General features: G+C 29.3%; 1 protein-coding gene across 1 annotated transcript; it reads left to right on the top strand.

Annotated features, from left to right (window-relative positions):
• The first annotated feature begins 15,678 nt into the window (after window positions 1–15,678).
• LOC123216708 (probable methyltransferase PMT2) lies at window positions 15,679–20,824 on the top strand. Its single transcript, XM_044637225.1, has 7 exons — window positions 15,679–16,055; window positions 16,563–17,217; window positions 17,348–17,558; window positions 17,721–18,015; window positions 18,436–18,807; window positions 19,312–19,389; window positions 20,334–20,824. The coding sequence occupies exons 2-7, from the start codon at window positions 16,570–16,572 to the stop codon at window positions 20,563–20,565; spliced, it is 1,836 nt and encodes a 611-aa protein (XP_044493160.1). The 5' UTR covers window positions 15,679–16,055; window positions 16,563–16,569; the 3' UTR covers window positions 20,566–20,824.
• Window positions 20,825–21,481: the final 657 nt, after the last annotated feature.

Raw genomic sequence — 21,481 nt, 5'->3', positions numbered from 1 at the left:
CATAACTAGTATCCATCATGCAACAACAATCGAATGAATCAAAATTCTAGTCATGACTCAATCCTTCGTGCCAAATCATCAATCCAAATTAATTTGTACAATTTGAGAATTCTTGAAGTAATCATAGTGATAAATCTCTCAGAAGTTTTATTTTCAAAAAAATATTACAACTAGTTTTTATTTTTGTTCACCTTTCTTGTGGGCTAGAATCAATACATAAATCCTATAGCTAATGTTGCGTACACATACCACATTTCTAACTTGTAAGTTCACCTCTTCTTTCAACTAGCATTCTACTATATTTCAATTTCTTCACATCAAACAAATGTGAGAATTTAAGTCTCATGTTAAAAAGTTCGAGATTTCGAGAAAATGTTCAATTTTTAATCTTACCTGAAGTTGAAGACTCGGTTTTCCTTCTTTCATTAACTAAAAAGGTTTTATAGCATTTGCTTCAGTAGTCAAGCTTACCACATCCTTACTTTTGCTAACTATGCCATTATAAGAGTTTAGTGTGTTCTAATGTACTAGGTGAGATTCAGAATTTAGTTAGGCGTCAACCTTACCTTTTTCTTCCTCTCTTTTCAAACTAGTTTCAATTTATTTAGCCATTTTAATATGCTCATCAGTATTCATTACCATCTCTATCAAACCTTCAATGAATTCTCCCTTGTTATCCTTTAAAAAGTCCATAACAAACTTAGTGTAGGATTCGAATAGAGACGAGACAACAAGGTTAAATGTCATGTTATTAATCATATGCAAGTCTAGAGCTTTGGCCTTCTTGATCAGTTTAATTCTATTAAACATGTAAGTTTCATTCTCTATTTCGTCATCCATTTTCTTGATTATTGTAAGGATTAAATTCTCTCATTTTAGAGTCAAGTTTAGGCACAACTAGTAAATCTTGTGCGCTAACATACAAGATTCTCTTCTCCTTTAGTACAGTCCATAGACATCGATACTAGTCAAAGTGTTTTGTATCCAACCTAAATTCATTTTTGAATGTCTTTTCAAATGTTAGGACTTTTGTTGAGTTTATTCTACAAAAACAAAAATAAAGTCATATTTTAATATTATATTTATTTAACATAGTCTTTTATCAAATAAAAGCTCTCACTATTTTATTCAAGTCAATATCCTTCTCCATTTGACTCGAAAAATCTCGGTGGACTTCCTAGCAGGGCAAAATCCTATTGAATTAATTGTCCCCTTCACTTTGGTGAATAAGTTCGAATTAACCAATTAGGTAAGACAATCAAACTAATCACAAAGATCCATGATCTCTAATTCAGCAACTACACATAAACCAATCATAAGATATCAATTGTGATTCTCGATTTCAGTAAGGTGGATACTACATATCACCTATGCAATAATAATTGCATGTCTCTAACTCTACCACAAATACACTTTCACCTTTGCTTTGGTAAACAAGTTAAGTGTACTAGTTAAGTCAAACCTAATATGAACAATGGCTCAATCTTTCACTTAGTAGAAGTATACCCTTCACTTTGGTGAACAAAGTTCCAACAAACAGAGGCTTGCCTCAAGGTATCATATTGGAAGACATTTGGTATTTTTTAACATTTTATTAAAACCCCAATATTTATCTAATATTTTATTTAACACCCTCATATATTGTCATGAATCGAAATGCCCTTATATTTTTTTAACATTTCATTTACAACCTTCATACATGGTTTAATATCAAAATGTCTTTCATATTTTTCTAATATTTTTAACACCCTATATTTTTCATACATTTCATCCAAAACCTTCGTACATTGTTTAATATCAAAATACTCCTATATTTTTTTAACATTTTTAACCTCTAATATATTATCAAATATTCAAATGCTTCCTTTATATAATATACAAACTTGATTTAACAACTAAAATTAAGTTTTTTAGTTAAAATTCGTATAAATATATTTTTCTCACAAATTGACTTGTTTAGACTCGAATTAAAAAATACAATTTTTTTTCTTTTAAACGAACTCATAGTATCAAATATTAACTAAAAATAAAAGAGAAAGTGAAAGTTTGAATTATGTGAGAAATGTATGAGAGTGAGAGTTTATGTAGAAGTTGTAAAGGGTAGTTTTGATATTTTAAAAATTTTTGTAGCATTTTTACTTAAGACTTTGAAAAGTGGGCACTTTTGCTTAGAAAATGGAAAATAGGGTATTTTTGTTTAAATGAGGGTAAAATGGGGCATTTACTTTAATTTCCCAAATAAAGACAAACATAATTTTCTTTGGGTTAAAAAATAACAAATTAATATACTTTTAAAAATTAGTTTTTCTTAAAAAAAATTAAAATTTTTATGGGGGGCTGCCTAGATTGGTGTTACTACCTCAAAGATGTTTTTTTTTTTTTATTTAATAACCAAGAATTTTGCTCATGTTTATAGGATGAGTTAATTTGGCACAATATTTTTTAGACAAGTAAATCTGAAGTACAGTAATCACACATATAACCATAGCATCAAGTAAATCAAAGTTTTACAAATGTTATCAAGACTCAAATTTAAGCATTTATCTTAAAAGTTTTAATATTCTACTAATTTTACTAATTCTTAAGGTTCTATCTCAAAGATGGTTGCTACAATTTGGAATTGCAACAACCATCTCATATTGCAATTGAGATAAAGACTGCAATCGCGATAATGCATCATAGTTGGAACCATCTAAATTGCCAATGATCTTCAATTATGATATAAAAATTTTAAATTTTTAATAATATTAAATTTGAGTAGTTTATATATAAACATTCGTTATCTTGAATTATTTTATTTTATAATTTTGTATTTTAATGTGTGAGGCTAATTTTGCCCTTCTCTTAATTAACTTTAACACCAAAAATTAAAGTTAAATAAATGAGATATTTTTCACCCAAGATGGGATGAAATGAGATATTTTAAGTTTGAAAAAAAAAAACTATTTTTTTCACCTTTTTCGTTAAATTTATTAAAAATGATTAAATTTTTCTAAAATTATTGAAAGTATAAAAAAAATCTTAAGCTAAATAACATTTTATCCTTAAATTTTATTAAATAATTTTTGTATCTTAATTTATATTAATTTAAACTATTAATAAAAAATATTATTAGTACAAATATATATAAAAGGGTATCAATAATATCTAATTGTATATTTTGAGGTAAATTTATTTTTTGAAAATGTTAGAGTGTTAATTAAAATTTTAAGGGTTTTGAAAACTTGAAAAAAGCTTAAAGTGTTTTTAAAAATTTTAAATTATCAATATACTCCTTAGTAGTTTAAAAAATAATTGTTATATCCTCAAAAAAACTGAATAAAATATAATATATTGAGGGTATGAATATCATATTATAAACTATTAAAACTACAATTATATTTTTAAAATACATGTGTGAATATGATAATTTTTTAAATAGGATAGTAGAAGTAAGATAAATATCCATTTAACCAAAGATATTTTAAAAATTGATATTTACAATTACATAATATTGTTCGTAATTCATTCTAATATGTATATTATTGTTATATTTTAAATTTTAAAACAAAGTAACTATTAATTATATTCTTTCTATAATATTTAAACAGAATAAAATTAATGATAATTTTTTTAACTAAAAAAAAAATTAACGGTCAAAGGGCCTCACAAACTAATTGGTAATTACCAAATTCGTGAGGGTATCTAGATTTTTGTGTGTTAGGTGGGTGAATTAACGAAGATATTTGATCGTGCTGGCTCATAGAATTTTAAGGGTAAATAGTAATATAATTTTGATCAGTTAATTTTTTAACAGAATAGTAATTAACTGGTAAGTTAATTTCTTAAATAGTATTGGATAGTATTTAAATATAACAATAATACCCAGATACATGGACGGGATAATATGGATATAATAATATCTTAAAGACTTAAAATTAACCGGAGTTCAATTTGCTGGTTGGATCATATTCATAAGGCCAAAGGACTACTTCTCACCTAAAATATGTTGTAGTTACAAGTTTTCACTCTTTAATTTTAAAAATCTCATTTATTCACTCATAAACGGTTAAAGTTAATGGAACTTTAATCTCTAAAAAATTTATCTCATTTTCCCTCTAAACGTTTAAAAACTAATATTTTCTTTCTCAAATCAAGTTTTAAAAAATTATATTTTTCTCCCAAAAGTTTAGTTTTAATATTTCATCACTCTGACCGATGTCATCATCGATTGTCTCTCCTTTTCGACGATTCTCCTTTTTTAGATAGCTTATCTTAATATCATCCCAATCCCTCTAATGCTCAAGAGACGTACCCAAGAGGGGGCTGGGTGGGTGGGGTTGTTGGGGAGAAGAATAAGTCCTTTGGCCTATTCAAAACGGGTGCACAATTTGTTTGAATGATATGGGCCGGTGCATTGTACTGTCAATCACGAGACATTAACATGTCAACGTCTATAACATTAGGAGTGGACTTTGTATGGAAATCTGTGGTCCATCTACAAAGTCATGGTCCAATTACGTCAGTTTCTTGAGTTTTTTGATAGAGATTGCTGGCATTGTGAAATAGACGCTCCAACTATTGCACCTATCCCTCCTCTTTCATTGATAATTGTGGTGTCATGCCAACGAGTGAGCTTGCTGAACAAAAAATTATATATATTGACTGGATTTAAGATTGAACACTGACTTTGCTAAGAATCGAAAAGAAAAAGTGAACAACTTTAATCCCTAGGGTGAGGAATGAAGAGAGAGTAGAAGACTCTGGAATAGAGGAGAGAGAGTATATTTTATTAAAAATGAAATTAATTAAACGTACAGAGATAATTGTGGGTTTATATGGGCGATTGTAAAAATTCCCAAAGGCCTCTCTTGTTTTGGTCATTTTCTTTGGCACTTAACAATTTATGAAACTACACTTCCATCCTTATACTCAAATATATATAGAAACCTTAATTGAAAGAACTCTTATTATTTTTAATTCTTAAAATAATTTTGGAATTTGTATTAGATTATCCGTTTTTAAGGTATAGCTTGTTCTAAAAGTGTCTCAAGAAATAATCATATTTTTAAATTTTAACATTCATTGGACTAAAATAGTCTTATTAGCTTAAACATCCCAACGAACTGCCCAATAGATAAATATAGGGGAGAATACCAATGAAGTTGAGTTTAAGTACATTTTGTATCAAATTTACTTTAAATAAAAAATAAGTTTGCCAAAATTAAGGGTATTTTAAATTCTGTTTGTTCTCTCAATTCAAAACTCAAATAGAATTTGTGATACGAATTTGTGTATAAATTTATAATTTATTAATAAAATTATGTTATTTTATTCAATAATAAACAAAATAATGTTAATTTAACAATAGTTTAACATGATTCGAATCAAATCATTCATTCGACTTATGAGTCAAATTAAGTCAGACTCCTTTTTTATTTGAATTAAATTCAATTTCACAAATAAGCATTCTCTCAAATCAAACATAGCTCGAATTCAATTGAAGTTTAATCTAAATGAATTCAAACTAAATCAATTTTTAAGATCAAGTTAGTTTGATTCGATCCAATCTTAAATAGATCCAATTTTTTTTTTTTTTTTGAAATAGAACTATTGTTTTAGAGACTTTTACAAATGGATTATTTTTCACCTGACAAGCTTACTTCGTTAGGTGATTTTTACTTGAATGATGTTATCTTGTCAAATGAAACAGCAGCATCTGGTAAAGGTCCATTATTCCTATTCACTGTATCTTAGACTTTATTTTTAAAAAATAAATCAGAATTAATTGTACCATTTTATTCCGTATGCTCTGACTCAGATGCTTCTCTCAGATTAATCTAAAGTTTATGTTTCCGTTGGATCAGGTGACTCAGCCGGCGGATTTGAATCTCCTACACATAATCAAGTAAGCTGGCATCCGATCATGCGCACTCATTAATGTTGACCATTGGAATAAAATCTATCAACCAACAGTTGGCATTCAAACCAAAGCGGCAAAACCTGATCCAAACTCACTTTCTTATTTTGTCTCAAAATAACTCCATTTATATCGTATTTTTTATATTATAAATAATTTTATTATTTTATATATTAAATTATTTAAATTATTTTTATCTTTAATTTTATAAAAATTCATTTTTATAATTTTATATGAAATATAATTTATTATTATTTAATATTATTATTTTGTTTAATGTTATTATTTTATATTTTTATATTATTTAATATTATTATAATGTAGTTAAAGTATTGATAGTTAAAATTAAGAATAAATTAATAAAAATTCAAGTCTAAATCAAAAAATATATGAAGAACGGGTTAACAAGAATGCCAACCTTAGCGTTAACACTAACACCAATCTGTTATTCGTGTGTTTTTTATCCAAACATAGATCTTCGTCAACTCATTTTTAGTTTTAACCATCAATACTCCAACTATATTATAATAACATTAAATAATATAACAATATAGAATTACAATATTAAATAATAGAAAATTATATTTCACATTAATCTATATAAAATTGAAAATAATGACAATTTAAGTACTCTAACACATGGAGTGATAAAAATATTTAAGTTGTAAAAAAATATAATATATATAATAGGTGGGCTCCTTTTGGAGCTAAAATTCAATATCTCCTTTCTTAATTATTAATAAAAGCAAGCTTCAACGTCCATCACCCTCCTCATTTGTATTTATGCTTCTTCACCGACAATGTTAGAATTTTATTTTTATTTTTTTTAAATTATAAGATAACTTAAGACTTGTTTACGAATTAAGTAACATGTTTAAATTGATTAAAAAATATTTTTTTAAAACTTATTGTAAATATTGATGATGTTCATAAATTTAAAAAAAAAAATTGGTTATGAAAGTTTTTGATATATGATTATTGTTATTTATTTCATATATATTTGTTACTCTTGTTAAATCTCTTCAAATAGGGTAAGTTGTTGTTCTTGTTCTACATACCAAGAATTACTTGTCTCTCATTTTACATTAGACCAAATCACTATATTTTTTACCTTTTAAATTTGAAAAATCTGTTCATTCACCCATCATTCACTTTTTATTAATAAAAATCTTTATGTGAAAATATGAGAATGTCATTTTCCTTTTCTTTCTTACTTTCTTTTTCTTTCTTCCCCCCATTACATTAAATCTTTCTTTATTAGTAGAATTTAGATCTTCAGCTTCATTTAACTAGAATGGACACTTCCATTACACACAACAAATGAAGGTAGGTTTATCTATCTTCCAATCACGAAAGCGAAGCCCTAGTGAAGTCCTAGGTTATCCTTCTCACACACTTTTGGCCTTGCAATTTTCATCACCATTAACTCATCTTTGGAAAGAATAGGGTCCATAAATCTTGGGACTATCATTTTCTCCAACAGAATAATTGGAATCTCATCGAAACTAATGGAGATGTCCCTAAAGTTAGAGTTGTTTCTAAAATCTTCAATTGTTAGTATGTAGATTTAATATTCGATGCATAGTTGTTGAACGTTGATATATTATATCTAAAAGAGAAAGAATTAAACCAATCAATTATTTATTATTATTGAAATCTCTTTAAGTTTTTTTCCTCTATATAACATATAAAAAATGGCAAAGATAATATGTAAGAAAGAAAGAGAAAGAGATCAATTTTCCTCTTACAAACAACACTAAGTGATATATTAGAATAGAGATTTTGACAAAAACATATCCAATACTCATAACTCCAAACCTATAAAGATATTAATTAATGAGTATCAATATTGAAGCAAGGTCGATGCCAAGAAACGAGTCGACGTTTCTGTTCAACAATAATGAGGGAATGTGTAATACTCACAAGTACATCATAAGGGTATAATGGTTATTTTAATTGATGATGTTGATGTATGTATGAATTCATGTGAAATAAATGTTTAAGTATGAATTTTAAGTGAAAGGTGGTCATGTATGGGATGATCATGCCAATGTGTCGGTTGTCATGTTAACTAGAATGGATAAACATTGCAATATTTAAATTTAAGTGACACACGGTAGTGTGTGGGGAAAACATATGTCATTGTGTGACGTTACGTAGAAGCAATTTAAATATGATTTGTTAGTTGTGTTTTAGGAATTTTTTTTCTATTCAAATGCACGTGTTTTCAAAAAAGAGAAAAATAATTGAAGTTTGATTAACTAGTTTTCTTGTGGCAATTCTTCTGACAATCCAAGCGATAGCAAGTGCAGAGAAAAAAGGGAGCATCACCTAGGTAAGTAGGAACTCTTCTTCCTTTCTCTAAGTTGTTGATAATGGTAGACTGAAGGATCTCCTCTCTATCAAATTTGATACTATGTATGAATGTGATGATGATAGTCAATGAAGGCCATGTAAAATGTTGCACAAAATTCCCCTAAGAAGTATGCATGTCAAAGTAACAAAGTTCGCCCGACTATGTTTTATGTATGACTATAAGCGAAGTAAAATGACTAAAATTCCCCTAAGAAGTACACATGTCAAAGTAAGAATAAGTTTGAAAAAGATCAAGTCTGGAATGGGCACATGCGCATCCCTGAAGGGACACATGCTCGTGTGTGTATCTAATGTTGCATAAGGGGAAACATCATGGTGAATGAAAGCCATGTAAGATATGAGGAAATAATACACCCGTGTTCTAGAAGTAACATGTTCGTGTGTATAATATAGAGATGACATGCCTTTGAGGGGATACATATTGGTCATGCATAAGGAAAAGTACATGTTTGTGTATCCCAAGATGGATGCTTATGTATGAAGGGTAAACTAAAAAAGGAAAACGGGAACTAGACTTAAAAGTTTGATGGTCGTCTTGAAAGATAGTAAAAAGATTCCAGATACGCAATGGTACTCAATATGCTTAAGAGATTAGATTATGATAGGGCATAAGTCATAATTATGGTGAAAGCTAAGACAAGCATGAGATAATCTAAGGCTCGAAATGCATGCATGTTAGACGTCTTAAAATCGTTACAAAGGGGCACCATGAGTACATACTCCCTACACTTTCTATTGTAGAACACTGTACCTATAATAAAGTACTAGCTTGTAGTAGAGTCTAGTTATAATGATCCAATAGTGGTGTAGGTAGGTGGCTTACACAACAAGTGCTCACATGACTAAGGTGCCCAATCTTTGTATTTAATCCAGTTCGATCGACTTAGTATACAATTATAGGATATAGCTTCTAGATGATAATGTTTTTCACCTAGAGATGATATGGTCAAACCAAATAAGGATCTAGGGAGTGGTTCTTTAGTAATCCAACATGATACTATTCGACCCGAAATATATGTATGTAGCATAGATGTTCCCCGAATCACTGTGAGATACAAATATGATGTTTAAGACCCATTATCTTCCTAATAAGAGTTTATGACAAACTCTAGAGGACAGTCAGTATGGGTCAAACCAAGGGTATTTTGGAGATTATGTTAAAGTTAATAGTAAAGTCTCATATTTATTGAGTATTTTATCATTTATTCTTCTACTTTCATGTGTATATGTATAAGTGATCGTAATGGTTGCAGGGTGAGCGGTGGTTAGTAGACATAGAGCAACATAGGACATTTTTGTCATTATGATTTTTATTAAGTTTATGTATTCAGGTTTTATTATAATGTATCCAATTTCATGTTTGAATTGTGTTTTTGTATTCATGGACATCCTTTATCATGATTCCATAATATGACTTTATAAAGGTATTTTAGTAATTTTAATTTTATGATGAAATTATGGGTTTTAATGATTAATTTTTAAATATTCACATGCACTAATGGTCTAAGTAATAATGTCTTTCTCCGAAGGGTGGTATTTCTAGAAAGAGGTGACAATTTGGTCTAACAACCTTGTCATTGTAAAAAAATAATAATAAAACTATGTCTGAGAGTTGAGTAGATTTTCTCTCTCCTCACTATAAATTTTTCCTTCTTAACAAAAAAATTCCATGAATAAAGATAATAAAATAATAAAAAATTTTAATTAAGATTTAAAATTGGTTCAGGGTAAATCCATAATTTAATAAAAAGAAGGATAGATTAGTAATCAATATGTATATTAAGTGTTCAATATAGTTTTATAAGTCCACTGAAAAATACAAACTAGTAATTTCCATTGAAACCAAATTGTTTTCATTAACAAAAGTTAATTATGAGCGGATAAATAGACTTTTAAAACTTAAAGGGTGGGACATTTTTATTTCATTAAAGTTGAGGTGAAAAAAATTATTTAACTTTTTACGTTAGTGTAGGACCCATGAGACTACACACACATATATTGAAATATTTCATTGACTCAAAATTTAACATATAACATCTTGACCTAAATAGTTCAATCCATTATCAAGATATTATCTACTTTAGATATACAATCTATTATGAGTTTATTTTTGAGTTTTACAATCCAAAAAATATATAGACAACTTAGCAACTCACAAACTATTTAACAAGTGTTCTCTTAGTATTCTCAAACAATGTGGGATTCACACATATATACTTAACATATCTTTTGTGTTTTATCAATATAAGAATTCTATAGGGGAGTCATAAGATTTTATACAACTTCCCCACTCAGTTCCACATTCACTACATGTACACTCATTTCAATATTCACTATATCTTCACACATAAGTTCTTTGGTAGAAATATAATATATTTCCTCATCGTGATCAAAAGTACCTCAAATCGTAACGTTATCCTTCAATACACATACCCAATTTTCAACGATTAACCATAACTTTAAACCGGAACCATCTATGAGATCATCTGAACCAAGTCTAACATTTGCATGACCCTTTTCCTATCTTTTTTCTCTCATTTAGATGCATCACTACCCTATTTTTATCACGTTATAGGCGTGAGATTAATTGCAAATGGAAAATGATATTGTTTCTCTTGAAATTCATGAGAGGTCCAATAGTCATTCATACTTCAAAACTAAATGTTGGTGCTACTCTTCTTGCCTTTAGTGTAATCATCATCACATAAAGAGAGATCTCTTGTGTCATCATCTTCAATAGGGTAATAATACAAGTGAAATCATCATCATCCTTGATTTCATATGATGAGAGCTAAATTAACTCCTCTAAGCATTGATATGTCATATCTGATTGGATTATCACCATTATTTGTTTTCTTACAATTTACGTTATTGTGTTGTCATTTGTCGATGTCCATTACCCTTGGTACCCAACAAATGTAGCAACATTTGATATTTTGTTTAGTTTTGTAATGGTAAATTAAATATGTATGAATTACTTAGAAAGATACATTAAAAATACACAAAACTTAAGTGAATAATATCATTTTACTGCAACTTGAAAAATATTAAAAATCATTGTTTAAAGAAAAATACTAAAAAGATACATTACAATTAGGATAATGGTTGACTAAATTCACAACCATTTGGTGCAGTTTTGGTCAAAACCACACCAAATCAATATCATTTCGACTAAAGAAAAAGAAGTTGTAAGGATGAAGTGAAAATTGGGAATAAAAAGGAAAAATTAAAGCATTAAGATTAAAATGTAGTTTATATGTGCTATTATTATGAGTCTAAATGATAAAAACTTCATGATAATATTTAGAAAAAATAACAGAAATATCTTTTGACTATTAAAACTAGAAGTTATTGTTGACAAAGAGATGAAGAGAGCATTTTTTTTTTTTTTAAATTTAAGGAATGAAACTTTTCCTCTTTATCAAACCGTGGGTGAAAAATAAGATTTATCATACTAGAATCAACATATTCTTGAAATTAAATTTAAAAAGCTTCTTAAAAAAACTTAAATAATTTTAAATGCTGAATTTTCTTTTATTAAAAGTGTTTGACTAATTGATAAGCTCGAACAAATTAACCATAAATTATATGAAATAATTATTCAAATATACTTTTAAACAAGCCATGATAGATACAAGGATTAATGAAGTCCTCTTGACATTATGAAAATAACAAAAATCTTTTAACCTTTTAAATTTTGGGCGTTAAAATAAACAATAGATGACAATGAATATTAATAATATGATTTTAATTGTTCATTAGGAATAGAGGAATTTCCCTTATTTGAAAATTTAAGGAGATCTATCAGAAAGAATAAAATGAGTTATTGATAATAAGGTTAAAAAGGAAAAGATACCCTAAACAATTCAATCTTTCCAAAGATTTTGCATTATCTCTTATGTGCAATTTTGATTTTAAAATAAAGATTTGATAAAACATTAAAATTCTATTTTTAAGTTGAAAAAATTATTTTCTATTTATCAATTAAATTTGTTAAAAAATCTGCGAAATTTTTATAAATTTTAAAATTATTTTTATAAAATATATGAATTCTGTGAAATTATTTTTATAAAATATACATGTAAATTTGTAATTTATAAAAATTATCAATTAAATTATTTTTGTAAAAAAGATTCACATTAAGGGTATGTGTAATTTGGTTTATATTGTAAAATGGGATTAAACTATTTAAAAATTAGAGTTTGATTTGTTAAATGTTTTGAGTTGAGCTAATAAATTTTCAAAAAAAGTTTATTAAGTTTGGATGATTTTCAAATCAAACTAAACCGTAAATTATATTTTTTTAAAAATTACATATATAACTATATTTGATAAAATTTTTCAATAAACAATTTGATATATAATTTTTTTTAAGATTTATTTTGTAATTTTTTTCACATATAGATTGTATATATATTTTATATTATAATTTTATTAAATAATATATATTTAGAAGTGAATGATTTTGATAAGTTCAAATCATAATATAAATTAGATTAAATTATATTTTTTTTAATTTTATCCAAAATTTAAAACAATTTGGTTGAATTTACAAATTTTTTAAATTTAATTTTAAAAAACTTTTAAAATCGGGTGAACCCCTTGATCTACATGTTCTACACTCTGGTCAAGGATAAATCTTTGGATTGCAAGAAGTAATCAACTCCAAAAGGTATGCCCAAAAGATAATTTTTATTAAAAATCTTAGTTAGAATTAGAGGTAAAATTTTTATTTACTAAAAAATTAAAGTTTCGTTACATTTTTCTCTCTAGGTTTAAAAATTTTACATTTTTCTTTTACCCAAAGTTTAAAAAATTGACAATTTTCCCTTACGATTTTTTTCTCTTTCCTCTGATAATGATATGCGATCTTCGATTGTCAGCTATCCTCCCTCCCGCCTTATCTCTCTCTCCCAACCTCTCCCTTTTTCCTCTCTGACACAGATTGATGAAAATCGTATGAAAATTTGGACAATTTTCATTTGGATGATAATGTCCAAACGAATCTTTGGATGCATTGTTGTCTAGATGAAAAGGACGATCTCTTCATCTAAACAACGATGTGTCCAAATAATTCATTTAGATGTCATCGTCCATATGAAAATTTTTTAGATTTCTAAATAATTTCTGTCGATTAGTGGGTAGAGAAGAAAGGGGAAGAGGTTAGGATGGAGAAATAAGGCAGGAGAAATGACAACTGATGGTTAGAGATGAGGGACCGTTATCGAAGAAAAGATGAAAAAATCTTAAAAGGAAAATTATCATTTTTCAAACTTTGAAAGAAATTTTGAAAGGAAATTATGAGATTTTCAAATTGCGAGGGGACAATGTGAGAAAAGTTTAGTTTTTAAATTTTTTATTAAATTATAATTTTACCTCTAACTATAATTAAGATTTTTAATAAAAATTATTTTATAAATAGGTATTAAGATTTTAAAAAATTTAACAATATAAATTTGAGATTTTAGTATACCTTAATCACGAACAAGTGTTTTCGCCAAAAAGATAAATGTCAAATTGGCTGCAAGTTATTATTCATTCGCACCTTCCAGAATTTATCTTTTTAATCCTTAGTTTTAGCTAAGTAATTTGGGCAGATATTTTAAGGGTGATATAGTGCTTTTTTCAAACTTGGAGGCAGAAATATGGCTGTTTTAAATCAATATCATTATGTGTATAAATAATATATATAATTTTATATAGAGTATAGATTATTTCTCATACAAATTTTAATATAAAGATTAATATATATTTTTAAAGTTTGAAAAATTAAAACATTTATCTATAAATCAATTTTTTAAAAAATTTTTAATGAGAGTGAAAAGTAAAATTATCATTTTAATAATATTATTAAAAAAATATAATTCATTATATTTTCTCTTATAGGTTTTAAAAACTAACAACTTTATCCTTATATAAAGTTTGTTAACTTTGAAAAATCACATTTCCCCTCTGAACTTAGGGTTTTCATCTTCTTTTCATTTTAATCACCCCCCAAATTTTTAAAAACTTTAGTTTAATCTTCTCTTCAGCTTCAAATTATTTAAAAATTTGGTGACCTTTCCCTTCGTCGACTATGCCAATGTTGACCATTACTTCTCTTTGGCAACAATGTGACGCAATTTCTTTTCCATCACACAATGTCTCGAACATCTCTTTGTCTCAACGAAGAGATGAATAGATCTCCTCTCGTGTCCCTTTGTCATATCCGTGCGCCTACCAACCATTTCGATTGTAAAAGACAACATGCGGAACAGAGGAAAAAGGAGAAGTCCACGAAGATGAGAGAAAAAAAAAAAAACAATGGTAAGGGGAAATAGACACTATTTCAAAAATGGAAATATTTAGAAAGAGATGAAATTATTAGTTCTTACAATTTTGCAAAAAAATTAAAATAACATTATAGATATTTCAATAATATCATTAAAATGATAATTTTATCTTTCACTCTAATTAAAAATTTTAACAAAAATTAATTTATGAGTAGGTGTTTAAGTTTTTCAAATTTGACAAATGTATATTTATCTTTATCTTTATATTAAAATTTTGATAAAAAATAATCTTTTATATATAAATAATAATATATTATTATAAAATTTGGTAATTTTAAAATAAAAATAAATTAATATTTACCATTATAAAATTATATATATTATTTATTTACAAAATTATATACATAATGTGTATATATATATCGATTATTTTAAATAGGTTTAAATTTGAATTGAATTGAATCGATTTGAAATTCATTTAAGTTTAAGTTCAGCTTAATTCGTATAAAACTGGACTAAAATTTGAGTTCGAACTCGTCTAAAAAGAGTCAAATTTGAGTTTGACTCGAGTTAAAATTTGAATTGAATATTTAGTTTAACTTGTTATTAAAATAATGTTGTTTTAACATATATTAGTTAAAATAATATCGTTTTATAAAAAAATTTTAAACTCACAAGCTTGATGAATTGAACACCCCAAAATTTGAACTCGAACTTAAAAAGATTAAAGTTTTAATCTCAAATTTAAGTTTAAACTAAACTCATTTTATATTTATTGGAATCAAATTTAAATTTAAGCAAATTTAATTTGACTCTACTCTAATTTTAAACAGTACCCGTTACCGGTAAATTCGTCCATTGATTTGAATCGTACACAACATCGAACTCATCATTACTTTCAACTGACCGACTTCTCCCAACACAGTAAACTCCATCACAACCGTCCGTTTCTCCCGATTATCCCGCATGAAGTAACATGATCGTCAGGGCCCACATCATCTCAAAGTTTTTCAATCTTTACTAACGTGTGGGTCCCCTTAGCGCATTACGCACTACTTTGCAGTTTAGCAAACGCGGTACAGCATTAGCTCACTTTATTAAAGTAAAAAGGGAAATAAAAAAGAAAAGGCCGAATATATTTTCAACTCGGCATTTCGTGTCTGCAAATACAATATTAACTTAAAAAATTAAAAATTTCATAAAGAAATGAAAATCTGAAGGAGAGAGAAGGAGAAGACAGTCGGTGATCTATATGGTAGTTGTTGATGGCCATATAGCTATGAAAAGAAGCCACAGTCAGAAACACTCCATTCTGAGCAAGCGGTTATTTTATTTATGATTTTGTGATAATATATTTCTTGTTCTTGATGATTACTCTGAATCTAGTTCTTTCAGATATTCATTGACACGTTTCATTTCCATTTTGGATCCGTCAAGAGTATATTGTCTTTCTTGGTGAATCATTGCTTGGTTGATCAGAGAGAAAGGAAAGATCTTCGACGCCAGTGGTACGTAATTGATATTTTCCGGATTTATTCTTATTCTTTTAATTTTTAATTAAATTAAGCTAGTGGTTGTTTGCTTTGAGATTTGGATCAAGCTTATAGTAGCTGATAATTTTTTTTTTTTTTTGTTTCTGAATTCCTTTTCTTCTGTTTGTTATTACTAACCAAGGCCAGTGCTTGTGCTGTGGAGTGACTTTGGACTTGACATTTATGTTCAGTTTGTTAGACTTTGTATGTGAAGGAATATATGATGTAGAGAAAAAAAATAAAAAAAAGGCTGAAGCTCAAATCTGCTGATCTGCTGAGTTTTCATTTTCATTATGTTTTGAACTTTTTAATGAATGGATTTAAATCCTTTACAAAACTTTAAGGTAGTTGTGCTTATTATATGTGTATGAATCTTCAACTAGATTTTGCTTGTCATCTATATATTAAACTTCGTTAAGATCTGATAAATATACATTTTCTTTTTCTTTTTGATGCGTATCTGACTTGGTTGGGAATCGACAGGTCCATCATGGCACTGAAAACAAGTTCGTCTGATGGTAGAACTAGGAGTTCCGTACAAATATTTATTATAGCTGGGTTATGTTGCTTCTTTTATATATTGGGTGCATGGCAAAGAAGTGGATTTGGAAAAGGAGATAGTATAGCTTTAGAAATTTCTAAGAGTGGGGCAGATTGCAATATAGTTCCAAGTTTAAATTTTGAGACCCACCATGGTGGTGAAGTGGAGGCCGTTGATGAATCTGAGTCAAAACCTAAAGCTTTTGAGCCATGTAGTTCGAAATACACTGATTATACACCTTGCCAAGATCAAAGGCGTGCAATGACTTTTCCCAGGGAAAACATGAATTATAGAGAGAGACATTGTCCTCCTGAGAATGAGAAGTTACACTGTCTTATACCAGCTCCTAAAGGATATGTAACACCGTTTCCTTGGCCAAAAAGTCGTGACTATGTGCCATATGCTAATGCTCCATATAAGAGTTTGACGGTAGAGAAGGCTATTCAGAATTGGATTCAATATGAGGGCAATGTTTTTAGGTTCCCTGGTGGAGGAACACAGTTCCCTCAAGGGGCTGATAAATATATTGATCAGCTTGCATCGGTGATACCAATAAATAATGGGACAGTTAGAACCGCCTTGGACACTGGGTGTGGGGTATGTTAACTTTCTTAACATTTTTTCTCTATTTGTGTTCAATCTATATCTTCTGGAAAACCAGAATGAGATCTGTTTTCATATATCTTCTACTTAAAATGGGCTGTTCTTTTTTTTTTCTTTTTTGTAGGTTGCAAGTTGGGGTGCATACCTTTGGAGTAGAAATGTTATTGCAATGTCGTTTGCTCCAAGAGATTCACATGAAGCTCAGGTCCAATTTGCACTTGAAAGAGGTGTACCTGCTGTTATTGGTGTTCTTGGTACCATAAAGACTCCATATCCCTCTAGAGCCTTTGACATGGCTCATTGTTCTCGATGTTTGATTCCATGGGGAGGAAATGGTAAGTATCATTGTTAAATATAATTACTTTTTTGTGTGTAAGGGTAAGCAATTATTCTTTGCCATTCTCATTTCGTTATTCTTTTTTCTGCACTCTATTATTTCTTCAAGTTAGGATAACTTCAATTGAAGATTGTTGGATCTTGGAATTCTCTGTTTGCAGATGGAAAATATATGATGGAAGTGGACCGTGTTCTTAGACCTGGTGGTTATTGGGTTCTTTCAGGTCCTCCAATCAATTGGAAGGTCAATTATAAAGCATGGCAGCGTACCAAGGAGGATCTTCAGCAAGAACAAGAAAAGATTGAGGAGATGGCTAAACTTCTTTGCTGGGAGAAGATATCAGAGAAGGGTGAAATTGCCATTTGGCAGAAAAAAGTAAATGGTGATTCATGTCGTGGTAGACAAGATGACTCTCGGGTTACTTTTTGCAAATCTGCAGATGCAGATGATGTTTGGTATGTTGCTGCACTGTAAATTTCACGTCTCTTAGAAACTTATTGGCGGGGTTTATATGAGATATATGCAGTGATATAAGTTAATGAAACAATGATTAAGAGTGTCTCTTCACAATATTATAGGGATACATGAGTATGGTAAAGGTAATTGGAACAATATATATCAAGTTCTAAAGTTAATTGCTTTTGTATAAAATATGTAATCAGTTAAACATGCAATTCAATTTTCTTGTAACTGATATTAGTCACAGTTAATAATAAGATATTTTTCAGAAAATTGAATTGAAGTTTTTGTGGCAATAATTTTAGTATGGTGTCGATTAACTTCATTTTGGCACATAGTTGTCCCATTCTGGCCTAAAATGAATGACTTTTTGATTTTTTTATTTGACTTATCATCTTTTTTATGTTGCTTTCTAGGTACAAGAAAATGGAGACTTGCATAACTCCATATCCTGATGTTGCTGGTGGGGAACTAAAGCCTTTTCCAGAGAGGCTTTACGCTACCCCTCCCAGAATTGCTGGTGGATCTGTTCCTGGAGTTTCTGTTGAGTCATACCAAGAGGACAATGCTAAATGGAAGAAGCATGTAAATTCTTATAAGAAAACCAACAGACTTATTGACTCAGGAAGGTATCGCAACATTATGGATATGAATGCTGGGTTTGGGGGATTTGCTGCAGCACTTTATTCTCCGAAACTGTGGGTTATGAATGTTGTGCCAACCATAGCTGAAAAAAATACACTGGGTGTTATCTATGAGCGAGGACTGACTGGCATCTATCATGACTGGTACAAATTTCTGAATTTTTGTTGTCTTTCTCCTTACTGTGATTGGCAGAATGAAGCATAGATTTTGGCATGCAAATTATGACTTTGCCAGAAGGTTTAGCCCTTTTGTTTGGAACCAGAAAGAGATTCCCCTCCACCCCCATTTTATGGTTTGAATATTACCTAATGATACAAGTTTCCTATGAAAGATGTTGTCTTGTTTGCAGAGATATATGCTGGTAAATGTAGATCAAGTCTTGTTAGTTGTGTCTTCTAGATTTTGAGACTCTTTTATATTTTGTCACTTGTGAGTTATGTAATTGTGTAATTAAATTTTTGCTTGTATACTTCAGTAATTTACAATAAAGTTAGCCCTATGTTGTTTTGAATTTAAATCAACATTATATGCGCATTGTGTGCTTGACTAGAGTTGGTTCCAATTACTCTGCTCATTTCTTTTTCGACTTTTGATCTTTGAATATTAACTGAGTAGTAATTGTAATTTCCTTCTGTCTTCATGTTCAGGTGTGAAGCCTTCTCCACTTACCCAAGGACATATGACCTTATTCATGCCAATGGGCTTTTCAGTCTGTACAAGGACAAGTAAGTATTCCTTTAGTCGAATGTGGATGTGGTTCATATTCACCTCTGATAAGCTCTCTTAAATGTGTTTTCACTCTTGTATAAGAATAATCCTTGCATGCGCCCTTGACTGCTATTTTCATTGGGTTGTATGGGCTACAACTACAATACTGATGGATGCAGTATAAAGGATTCATTTTTTCTAATTGGTGCTTCAATGCTAATGAAGTAGATTTAATGGACGGTAATGAGATGATTTCTAATGCTTTCATGCATGGGTTACCATTAAGACTTTTGTTGTGCAAAATCGAAAATTATAGTTCCCTGCTAAGCCATTATAAGCCAACTGCTGGGCAGTTCAATCCTTATTTGTTGAATACAGACTGAACTCATAAATTCTTTTTGTCAAGTAAACTTGGTCAAAGCTTGGTCTTTATGAGCTTATGGATTCACTAATCATAATTTTGTGATCATGTTACAGTCTAATACTTTAAGTCTATGCATGTCCATCCATACAAGTTTTGAAGTCAATTTTTTTTTTTTTTTCCCATATCAACTCAATGGTGAAGTGGCTTCAATTCAACTTCTTGTTCTATTTTTCTTTAGTTGTTCTAAGAAATTCTTTCAAATTAGGTGATCAAGTTCTGAAACAAGCTCTTTTTTTTTTTTTTTTTTTTTTTGTTGTATTTTTCAGAAATCCTATATGTGTATAAATGAACTGAACCTGAGTGTCTCTTGCTCTTCTAGGCTTTGTTGGTGTAGACTATAATAGGTTACACTGATTGGGAATGATTTTGCTGTATCTCAATGGTCTTACACTCTGTGGATTGTAGATGAATGTCCTATGCATGCTTGTTTTTTTGTTTCTTTTTTGTGAGCTTGTCAACAGTAGAATTTGGCATTTGTTTCCCATTTTTTGGGTTCTGTATAATTTAAATTCCTAAATGCTAATTGAATGAACACAGATGTAATATTGAGGACATTCTTCTGGAGATGGACCGGATTTTGCGACCAGAAGGTGCTGTCATAATCCGTGATGAAGTTGATGCAATAATCAAGGTGAAGAGGATTGTAGGAGGAATGAGGTGGGACACTAAAATGGTAGATCATGAAGATGGACCTTTAGTTCCTGAAAAAATACTGGTTGCTGTCAAGCAGTATTGGGTTGCTGGTGGAAACTCGACAGTCACAGAGTGAATGGCATTTGCAAAAGGATAATATATTATGGAATGGTTCACTGCCAGCAGTGCTCAGTGTTTGCAGGTTCTTTCATGAATTGATTTTGTTTTCCACAGAGCATTTTTGCTGCACAAACTACCTAAACACAGGAATGAGTATTTTCATGATGAATGTTTAACTAACGATTGATTTGCAGTGTTCTTTTGTAGTAATTTATAAACATGCAGATCTAAAGAATTGTGTCAGTAAGGTTTATGGTATCATTCTCTTTTGGCCATTTTTTTTTTATTTGTCTGTTTATGATGTGCAATTTCTCGTATTTATGGGGTTGATGAATCCTGAAGTTCAAGTCTGCATGGGTTTTCACCCCTGGTGCCAAAGATTTCTGAGTAAGAATGACACAAGGTACCTTTTATGCATTAATCTTCATGGTAAAGGAAAAAATAATAGTTTGATTGTACAATTAGGATCATTAGTTGATTTTGAGGAAAATCTCAATCGAAGTCTTGTCACTCTGTTTGTTAAGAGGAATGATGGGCCTAATTCATTTGCTACTAAGCCTTTGAATTAACGGAAAGCGCAGAATCGAAGGGGTTGTGAGCAGTGAAAATGTGGAAGGAAGAGCGTGATACCGTAACTCTACCCGACAAAACATGGCCACCTGAACTGTATAACGGAGATGTTACTTTCTCAACCGAACACCGGCCCCAACCCAAGAATAAAATTATGCACTCCACGCTGACCGACCATAAGTGCACTCGCGCGAGATTTTTATGCCGTTGTTTGAGAAACTTTAAAACTAGAATTTCGGTTAAAAATTTCCCTAAAAATAGAATTTACTTATTGTTAACCTTGAGAAAAATTAAAAGAACTCCAGTAGAATTAAAGGTAGTTTATTGTGAAAACCCTCACACAGTCGTTATCCACATTTATT

Source organism: Mangifera indica, chromosome 5 (genome assembly GCF_011075055.1).
Source record: "Mangifera indica cultivar Alphonso chromosome 5, CATAS_Mindica_2.1, whole genome shotgun sequence".
NCBI classification, from domain to species: domain Eukaryota; kingdom Viridiplantae; phylum Streptophyta; class Magnoliopsida; order Sapindales; family Anacardiaceae; genus Mangifera; species Mangifera indica.
Note: the sequence above shows the minus strand (reverse complement) of the source record. Positions and strands in the feature narration are given on the sequence as shown.

What these genes read in the sequence shown, in the direction of transcription:
- LOC123216708 (XM_044637225.1), top strand. Translation starts at nt 16,570, where the DNA reads ATGGCACTGAAAACAAGTTCGTCTGATGGTAGAACTAGGAGTTCCGTA. An exon ending in GATTCCATGGGGAGGAAATG is followed by an intron (nt 17,559 to 17,720) that starts GTAAGTATCATT and finishes CTCTGTTTGCAG; the next exon opens with ATGGAAAATATATGATGGAA. An exon ending in ACTGGCATCTATCATGACTG is followed by an intron (nt 18,808 to 19,311) that starts GTACAAATTTCT and finishes CTTCATGTTCAG; the next exon opens with GTGTGAAGCCTTCTCCACTT.